The 10125-nt window shown below is 45.6% G+C and overlaps 2 protein-coding genes across 2 annotated transcripts; both read left to right on the plus strand.

The window, feature by feature from the left end:
* Window positions 1-2126: 2126 nt before the first annotated feature.
* Window positions 2127-6553, plus strand: LOC123069705 (GDSL esterase/lipase At4g10955; the record flags this gene model as incomplete). The annotated part of the gene is given in 3 exon segments (XM_044492638.1): window positions 2127-2264; window positions 2791-2911; window positions 5114-6553. Coding segments are annotated over 2 exon segments (1041 nt in total). The 3' UTR covers window positions 6093-6553.
* A 1080-nt stretch (window positions 6554-7633) lies between these two features.
* On the plus strand, window positions 7634-9112 carry LOC123069707 (50S ribosomal protein 5, chloroplastic). Its single transcript, XM_044492640.1, has 2 exons — window positions 7634-7891; window positions 8634-9112. Exons 1-2 carry the CDS (start codon window positions 7777-7779, stop codon window positions 8945-8947), a joined length of 429 nt encoding a protein of 142 aa, XP_044348575.1. The 5' UTR covers window positions 7634-7776; the 3' UTR covers window positions 8948-9112.
* The last annotated feature ends 1013 nt before the right edge of the window (window positions 9113-10125 follow it).

Genomic DNA, 10125 nt, shown 5'->3' on the forward strand with positions numbered 1-10125 from the left:
TTAAGGGCAACGACTAGCTCGACGTGTGAGGAAATATGAGTTTTTGTTTGTTGAACTATATTTTTTATAGAAAAGGAGGGTGACCCCCGGCCTCTGCATCTGGGCAATGCATATGGCCACTTTATTAATTATTCTCACAAGACCATACAAAATCAATACAACAGTAAGACTAAAGCCACCCTCTAAGCAACAAACTATCGCTACACATATCCAGTTGATGAAGGGGCGCAGATAGCCTGGGCCTAATACCAAACAGACATCGCAGCCAAGCCTAACATCTAAGACCTGAGACCCCAACCTAGCCACTTGCAGGGTCTGGGGCACACACTGGTCCGGCGTGCTCTCAAAGGCCGCCGCCGCCAACTGCCACCGCTCCATCTTCAGAACTGTACTGCTGCATCAACCTTGCTCGGTCTAGCTATCGTCAACGCCACCACGGCGCCCAACGGCACCTCCTCCCTGCGCGCAAACAGCTGAACACGTCGCGGTCGCCACTGATACACCTCAGCGCCATGCTGCCAAGTATCACCAGCCGACACAGCTTGAAGTCCTTGGAGGATCTGTCGTGCGTAGCACCTGCCGACCAGGCATGACCAAGCGTAGCACCTATCGGTCATGCATGACTTGACATCTCCACCGAAGTTCCATGAAAGACGAAGCCGCTCCACCTCCTGCCTCTGACTTCCAGCGCTGCTCCACAAACGATGCTCCCAAGAGAGAAACGACACCGCAGTGCCGTCATCGTCCGATCTGGAACACCAAATCCTAGGGTTTCCCCCGGAGCAGCATGAGTGGGTCGACAATAGTTACACGATGATGCCTTCATCAAGGTAACGGCGTAGAACGCCGCGATCGCCTGCCGTCGGCTCGGTTTTCACCGGCAACCATGTCTCCCCAACTCGCAGCCGGGACTAGATGATGGATCTCGAGATCCAATCACCAAGCTTCTGGTCGGCCACCACCGACGAAGAAGATGACCACCACCACTGGCTACACCGGCCAGAACAGATCTGCCATGGGTGCCGCCAAGCAGTCCACCAGGCCCTCGACGCCGCCGCCGATCTAAAGCCAGATGACATGCCGTCGAAGACCGCATCGCATCGCCGCCCGATCCAGGCCAGCCGCCGCAGCAGCCGCCCGTGGCCCGAGGTAGGGCCGACCGCCGCCGCCGTCGAAGCCAACGCCGTCGCTTCTAGATCGGCCGCACCTCGACGCATATTGGGGTCCCGCCACCCCTGAGATGCGGGAGGGAGGAAGAGCCCCCGCCACCGCCGTCGGCCTCCGGGCGCAAGCCGGCGGCGTCCTCCGACGGCGGCAGGAGGAGGGGAGGAGGATAGGCTAGGCCCCGACGGCGGTAGGGTTGGGGAGCCCGAGTCGCCCGAGCAGGGGGCGACCCGAGTGGGGGCCTGGTGTATAAACCGATTAGCTGCCCTAAAAATGGGAGAGATTTTCATTTCCCGGCCTTTGCACCAACTAAGGTTGCATACGACCATTTTAGTATGAGTACCAAGATAAACATGGTCCTCAGAATTTTTTAAATGAGTATCAGGATATTTATTGATGAGTGGTTCCACCACACACCAAGCTTGATCCTCAATAAACGGGGAAAAACCCCTGTGCATCACCTGTCAATTCTGAGAATTGAACTTGGGTCGTTGAACTATATAATTTGTATTGAACTATTTGATTTCTATTGATTTTCTGTGATGTGATAAAAATAACTTCTGTTGAATTTGCGCCCAACCACGGCAAATATGAGCCGATAGCGGGCCGTTTTTTCGTCGAAAGTGGGCCGAAAGGCGGGCATATTTATGTCAAAAATAGACCGATATTGGCGCCTGAAGACGACCTGAGGGCGGCGGCTGGGAATCCAATCATCCCTAGAGCCGATTTTAGCGCCGGCCCGCCCCAAGACGTAAGGCTTCTGGTGGACCAACGACTGGAGATGCTCTAAACAAGTTACCTGCTGCCATGAGATCTTGTCTGCGCCCCCACCCTGAGAGAGGGAATGGGAGTTTGAGGCACAGAGAGTTTTATTCCTTTGTTTGTTTAGATGGAATGGGAATTCAACAGGGAAGTTGAAGGGGAATTCGTGTAGAAGTCCCACATATCTATTACCTGGGGAGGGCTGGTAATTGAGATGGAGAAAGGGAATTAGAGTTAAACTCCCATTCCCCTTCCATTAGTTTGCCAAACAGGCTGTCAGTTTCGGCTCTCGTCCCTCCCCTCCCACTCCGGTCCCGTCCTCATCGCTGTTCGTCAAGGTAACACTCTTCTTCCTCTGTCCCAGATTCGTTTGATCCCCATCCCCCCGCAAGATCTATCCGTTGCCTCTCTTTTCATCCCATTCGCTCGATTTTGATTGGATTTCTCAGGCGGGGATCCAATTTAGGCGAAAATGTCGTTGCTATTTTTCTCTCCAATGCTTGTTCAAGATCATTCTTCCAGACTCGTGCCGCCGCTACCGATTTTCCTCTCAACCGCCAACTTCCTCTCCTTTGATACCTTTTCTTGCCTGATTGGCCCTGAAAGGCTGAAATGCTCGACCGCCAGTTACCTTATTTCACAGCTATCAGTTGCTATCCATAGTTGGAACGAACACTGATTTAACCTGTCTGCTGAACTGAGCCAGAAGTTTTAGACTTCGTACACTAAGGAATAGAGTTGCCCCTTTCTTTAGTATTTGATTGCAATGCTCCCCCGATGTTGCATTTGTATATGTTTTGCTTGAAGAGTTCAACAATTTGAAGATTTGTACTTTTATGTGCTGACCTTTTCTACTTATTTCAGTGCTATGTTTTTCTTCACTATAAAAACCAATCAACTGAAGAGCAGCTTTGTATAGCCTGATGGCTGTGGAGAGAGACATCTTTGGTATCTCAGGGCCGACATATCTTAATCCTGTTAATTGGTATGTTACATAACATTAACTATAATGTTTTGCAAGTGTTTGATAGATAGCACTTGCATAGAGCTTACATTTGAATCCAATATGTTTGCTATGTTAAATGCCGATTCAAGTCCAGTTGCAAAGACCTGTGTACTTTTATGAGATTCTGTCGCTATGTGTTGCTTAATTTAATCCCAATAGCTGTATATCTCATGTTGTTTTTCCTGATTACATAAATTTAGCATTTGCTCGGGTAAATAATCCCACCGAACCAGTGATGTTTACGGAACTTATCATAGTCATCAGTCATAATTGGTAGATAACACAATGTGATATATTCAAGTTTATGGTGTTTATTTTCTTGCCAACGATTCCTCTAGAAACATAGAAAGGAGTGCAAGTTAGTAAACTTTGAGCATATGATAGAAAACGGAATGTGTGATGTAAACTCCTCTCTCCTTCTCATGCATATTTTCACCTTAGATCTCTATGTAATTATGTTCTTCATTCTATTCCAGCTAATCCTAAATTTGACTATGCAAAAGATTTTGAAGAATTTTGCAAGACCTATATTCATCTCTTATATTTCAGTGAAGACCATAGGATTAATTTTATGGTAGGAGGCACTAATGAACCCCAAGTCACCGACTGGTTCTTAACATGGCATCCACACCAGGACATAACTATGGCTGTAATGGGCCAGGCATTAGTTGTTTAATTTTTGCTATCGTACGCAATCAATCTCCAGCCAACTCCACACCGGTTATGGCCTAACCCAAAGTGGCCTGAAGCTTCATCAGTATTGGCTTTGGATTATTCATCTTTTATGTAGGCTATTTTTCTCTAATGAAATAACTCTCATTTTTATTGAAAAGCATTTGACATGGTCTTGGTAGACAGCATACTTATAACCTCGAGATTGCCCCTTTTCAATCAGAATCAGTTGCAATCCTCATTATCATTTCTTATGTTACTATATGCAGTTGTGCATTGACGTTTACTGGTCAAAAAAATTATGACTCTACACATTCATCACAGCGCATGCTTCAGGAATAAGCAATTTTTGTTTGTCAGGGCAGCAGTTCTTGAATTAGGTTCCACTAAAACATTCCACATCTGGATGTGTGCTAACATGTGAATTTGCTGAATACAAGTGTTATTGTTTAATTCAATAATGTTGCCTCCTTGGAGGAGAGAGGAGAAGATTGCCAAAATCACTGTGAAAATTAAGTTTAGCTTGAATTGAAAAAGTATTAAGTTTAGCTTAATGTAGAGTGCTAGAACAGACTAGTTATGTTTTGTTACTTCATTTGCTTTGCATCTCTATGGGTGTGTATGGGTTAACTGGGTGCACTACATTAGAACATGATTTGCAACAACTAACCACGGCACCAACACACACCTCATTCCTAATTGACGCAATCTTGCTGTCCCATTGTTTTCTTCTGCATTCGCATCTGCCTACCTTCTCCACCTCCGCCCAGCAAAATCGCCACCCAATGTAATCGCTGGGTGCCTCAGTGCCTCTACCATCTTCCCAGCCTAACTCGATGCCACTAACTGTCAAGTAAGGGGCCATAGATACTATTACACTGCTGGGGGTTGGTGAGCCCCAAAAAATTAGTACCTAACTGTTGGCCCCCATTGGCAGCTTAGCAAATCTCCTAGCCGTACATCTAGCGATGGATGGGTCATCTACCAATAACATCATGTACCTTGACCCAAAAAAGGATTACAAGATGGGGAAAACTACTGTAACCAAATAGAAGTAGAATTGAGCAATACAAATAGTACTGGAAAAGTGAGAAAGGATTTTCAAACTTATTTAGTTATTTTATTGTTGGGTTATAAAAAAATTCAAAAGCATTGTTCGTTTGGATGGCATAAAGTAAGTTACCCTTTCAGGAAAGATGTTGCTGATTACTGATTTAGTACAATTTGTCGCTGATTTAGTACAACTTTGTACTAAATCAGGGACAACTAATATGGAATGGAGGGGGTACATGACTATGGGGCAGTTCTTTTGGGGCTTATGGTTGGCTGTGGAAATAAGCTGCCTGGGGAGAGGGCAGCTTATTTCCACAGCCAGCCATAAGCCCAAAAAGAACTGGCCCTATGTTGTCCTGTTCTCAGCTTGCACTTTATGTCCTGTTCTCAGCTTCCATTTTATGTCCTGTTCTCATAAGGTAGTAACTTTCTCTCTTTTCTTTGGACCCACAAAAGGAACTGCGAGAATAATAGGAGATCTGTGGCTGCATGTTTAGTTCAGGCCGTGTATGTTTTGGAGAGAGACCGGCAACTAAACCGTAAATCTGTTGACGCCGCAGCACCTCCTTGGTGGGAGTTCTTCCATTTTGAGATGATCCGCAAGCTTGTCGATGATGTTGACTTGTCTATATTCGGTGCAATATTTGAATTCAACCCTCCTTCAAGTAAAGAAGCTTCTGCCCAGGATGCCCCTAGATTTATCATTGCCTTCAGAGGCACCATAACTGAGAAGGAAACTATTTCTAGAGATCTTTCCCTTGACCTCCAGCTTGTTCAAAATGGTCTCCATAAGACCTCAAGATTTGCAATTGCGATGCAAGCTGTTCAAAATGTAGCCTCAGCTTTCCCTGGATCCCCGATTTGGCTAGCTGGTCATTCACTGGGTGCAGGTACGGCCATCCTTACTGGAAGAAACATGGTTAAGAAGGGCGCTCTTTTGGATAGTTTTCTCTTCAATCCACCGTTTGTCGCTGCTCCGATAGAGGGAATCAGGGATGAGAGGGTAAAGCATGGTTTCCGCATTGCAAGAAGTGTTATTACCGCGGGACTAACTATTGCACTGAAAGCAAAAACCGAGGGGAACAATCAGAGGTCTGTTGCGGAAGAATCATTCAACATTTTGTTATCATGGACGCCATATCTGTTTGTTAATCCAGGAGACCATGTATGTTCAGAGTACATTGGGTACTTCCAGCATCGTAGGAACATGGAGGATCTCGGTGCTGGATTTATTGAGAAGCTTGCGACCCAAAACTCAATCGGAGACCTGTTTTACAAGGCATTAGGATGGGAATCAGAACCGCTGCACCTTCTTCCATCTGCAGACTTAATTGTAAACGTGAGCCCTTCACCGGACTTCAAATATGCCCATGGCATTAGCCAATGGTGGCAACCGAATCTGAACTTGCAATGCAATAAATATCGGTACTCTTAGGTACGCGATGGTAAAATGAAGATGGAAGATATCTTCGCAGTATCATATACTCCAGCTGTCCGTTTGATCTCTCCATTTGTTCATATGATTCATTCAGTTTACATTTATCAGTTACTATACTGTGACATACTATTACTTAACACCTATGTTTATGACTGCACTGTCGGCCTGCACAAAATCTGTTAATTTCCTGAAGAGATGTTCAGACATCATGCATCTGTAACCCTGTATTTTAGGTTATGATTATCTTTTGTGATATTGAACAAATAATCTGTCTACATGCTTGTACTTGGATATACTCCCTCTTTTTTTTTTCTTTGACACAAAATGCAGGACGAAAGTACTTGTATTTGAGCTCTAATTTTATTTGTATTCAAGGGATATGAGGAACCAATAATCTTCATATCCTAGGACAGCGTCTTGCTGCATTCATTAATAGAAGCCTGGCCGTATCCTTGTCATTGGGTGCTCGTAGATATTGCGCTCCTTAAACCTTCATGATTGTTTCAGCGAACATTTTTGTGCACTTTATGATTTTATCTTCAGCCATTTGAAGATAATCATCCAATAGAGCTGCATGCATGCCATATGCACTCATCAGAAGTGCCGCATTCACTTTATGATAAGGGGAAAACCATGGTATTTCTCTGTTCCCGGAAGAATGGTTCATTAGCTTCCATGTCGTCGATCCAACGGAACATCCATGGAACAACCCGACAGAAAGTAGTCGCACATGAGCTTCTCGTGGCCTTCTGTTCTGTTTTGATGAAATGTCGCACGACCAACCTGTGATCTTGCACGCTCCCTCTTTGTGCCGGTTGCCGCTATCCAGTCAGCAACCATCAAGAGAACATATCATCTTCGGCGTCCATGATTTTACTCTCGGACTCAAGCTTGAATCCAATGATGAATTGTCCAAAAATAGCTCTACTAGTGGATCCATCTACATAGAATGTGAATCCTATGCCATCTATATGAGCTACGAGCTGCTAAACTAAATTTACAAGAAACGTTGGCGAAATCTACCTCGGGGTAAGTCGTCAAACACCTTGAGATCGAGCGGTGGAAGGAGTGGCACGACGAGATGGCGAGAAACAGTTGCGGGGCGGCAATGAAGTATGGGAAGTCCAGGAACGGTCCGGCCAGCAGGGGTGACACCAAATGGCGGCGGCTAAAGAAAGTGTGTCTCCCAAAATGTCTGTGGTACCAATACTTGGATGGATGGAGGGCTCGTCCTCGTCCAACCACCAAATATGAAGGCTAGCTGGCTGATATGGGTCTATGTTAGAGTTGCTCTTAGCGGTTAGAAACGTTTTGGTATGCTCTTACACTATTTAAAATGCATATCAAGTGGCCACCTTTGGTCATATTTGTGCAACCCAGAAACCCTAAAACAATAGCATGTTACAACATGTGCGCCTGCATAGAATTGTTGAAAAATAATACATCCACTGTAAAATGAAATCAAATGCTGTGATGTTAAGCTAAAAATATAGTATATGAAATGCTGTGGCTTTATGTTTTCTTACGTGAGGAGCAGAGCATCTCAGCCCTTTTCAAGCGCGACTAACTCTGTCCGTTGATTTCTGATCAGACCGCAGCGCACTCTCCCTGTACAGGCTTATCCCCCCAGCAGAGGTGGTGTTCCTCCGCATAGGATAGGCCAGAACCCAAATCCACAGCCATGGCGCTCCTCCTGTCCCCCACCGTCTCCTTCCTCGCCCCCTCCCCCTCCTCCGCTCCTCGTGCCCGAGCTCTCTCCAGCTCCGCCGCCAACAATAATGTCGTCCCTTACCTCGGTAAGCTGCCCTTATGCATCATCCTGCCATTGCCCCGTACGTTCGTTGAGGTTCCATGGCTAAGTAGTACTGTATTAGTACTTACTGGGGGATCCCTTGTTGCCAAGTCCGATGACGAAATCGGTGGAGGAATTAGTTCGGGCGTGCGTAATTTTAGTCGCGGCGTCTCTGCTTGTCCTCGATGGGAATGGCTCGTCCGGGAATTTCAATTTCTTCAAACAATCTGTCTGCACCAGTTTCTTGGAAGAATGTTCATTTTTCACTGCTAGCCTACATTTACTACTACCTCACAAGGTTGCTCCTTTCAAACTTAGTGCTACTAGCATAGGCCACCGCTACGGACACTTGATGAAACCTGTAAGCACACCGTGGCAGCTCGCGGTTTGCAGGTTGCTACAGACGAGTTATTGAGTTTACATGCCATATGTTTTCTCTAGCAGCTCCATCTAATGATAGTAGCGAGCACACTAAAATTAGCTACTGCGCATTACATATGCTATGAGCAATGTGACACACATGAGCTCAGAATGTCAATGTGTACATCAGTGTAAGCATAGACAGGCCATATCTTTTCTGTAGCAATTCCATCTAACGATAGTAGAAAGCACAATAAATTTAGCTACTGCACATTACATATGCTACGAATCATGTGACGTACATGAGCTCAGAATTTCAATGTTTACATCGGTGTAGTGTAAGCATAGATCCTACTAAGTGTCGTTTGTCATTGCTCTTCTTGTAGCCTCGAGACTTCAGTGCAAGACCGGCGCCTCAGTTAGCCATGTTTCTCTTGCCAAGAAAATGCCCGTAGTTGTCCACGCCTCTGCAGAGGCTGGTGCAACTGATGCCGCGGAGCAACCAGAGAAGCCAAAACCAGCGGCTTCTATCGAGGACATGCCGCTCGAGTCCAAGCAGCAGATGATCCTGGAGCAGAGGGCACGGATGAAGGTGGCCAAGAAGCTGAGGCAGAGGCGCAAGCGGCTCGTCCAGAAGAGGCGGCTGAGGAAGAAGGGCAGGTGGCCACCGTCCAAGATGAAGAAGCTCAAGAATGTCTGACCGGCACATGATGTTAAACGGCTGGTCTTTAAACCTCCGTGTTGCGTTCCTCTAATGCATTGGTGTCTGTTTGGTTTGTACAATTTTTCTGTTCTGAAACACATAATCGGTTATAGTGCAGTTAACTATATTACCATAATGAAATGAAACCTTTTTGCGTGTCCATAGCAGCGGATTGATGTGCTTTTAACCAATTTTAGTCTATGTTGTACAACTGTCTGTCTGAAGCACGTTTTGGGATGTTTTCTGTAAAATTTTAATTTATTTCAAACATGATATTGGAATGCCGACTAGTCCTTGGACACCATCTTCCCTCAAATATGCAGTGGCTTAAAACTTGGAAGGAACATCGGTCCTTTTTCGATAACAAAAACATCAGTTTTCAGACAAGTCTCGTGCTTGCTGAAAGTCTGCTCTTTCAGACGAGTTTCCACTGCCTTTGATAGCTCAAACGAATCTCCGTTTGCTTGCTCAGTTGGTTACGCTGCCCAGTATGTGAATACTGCACCCAGCCCTCTCCTTTGTGGCCCTTGATGCTCAAGGAAGGAACAACAAGAACAAGAGCAACAACAACGTACACCCCCTCAAACTCTTTACAGTCATCTACTACTTGTCAGTTCAATTTTAACTGAAAATAAATTTTTTATCTGTCTATCTATAACATTCATCGTCTGGATCTTGGGATGCATCAAGTTCCCACTGAAATAATAACTGAAGAACAGGAACACCATGACTTAAGTTGATTCTGGGTCTGCTTGGTCAGTCAGTAGGCAGGCCTGAAACAGAATGGCAGGCAGGCGGAATAGCGAGAAGTGGATGCGGCATTGTCATGGAGCAAAAAAGCTTTTGCTATGTGCTGGCACTTGACACTCTTAAACCTCACATTCCTCCCTTGTACTTTCTCCCTTTGCTCCCCACCATCTCATCTCCAGTGGCAATGAATTTCTGATTGCGATCCCGTCTCGGATCTCCACCCCAATATAAAATTAAACAGTCATCATGTTAGACTGTATTTACATGTGTATATTGTAACGTTGTATATCACCTCATTATATATATATGTGATAGGCCACCCCTAGAGGATTGTGCCGGTTCCCCCCAAAGCTTATTGTCTTACATGGTATCACGCTAGGTTACGTCCGCTTCCGCCTAAAAACCCTAAACCGCCGCCGCCGCCG

The sequence above is a fragment of the Triticum aestivum genome, chromosome 3B (genome assembly GCF_018294505.1).
Source record: "Triticum aestivum cultivar Chinese Spring chromosome 3B, IWGSC CS RefSeq v2.1, whole genome shotgun sequence".
Taxonomy (NCBI): domain Eukaryota; kingdom Viridiplantae; phylum Streptophyta; class Magnoliopsida; order Poales; family Poaceae; genus Triticum; species Triticum aestivum.

What these genes read in the sequence shown, in the direction of transcription:
- LOC123069707 (XM_044492640.1), top strand. Translation starts at nt 7,777, where the DNA reads ATGGCGCTCCTCCTGTCCCCCACCGTCTCCTTCCTCGCCCCCTCCCCC. An exon ending in TAATGTCGTCCCTTACCTCG is followed by an intron (nt 7,892 to 8,633) that starts GTAAGCTGCCCT and finishes CTCTTCTTGTAG; the next exon opens with CCTCGAGACTTCAGTGCAAG.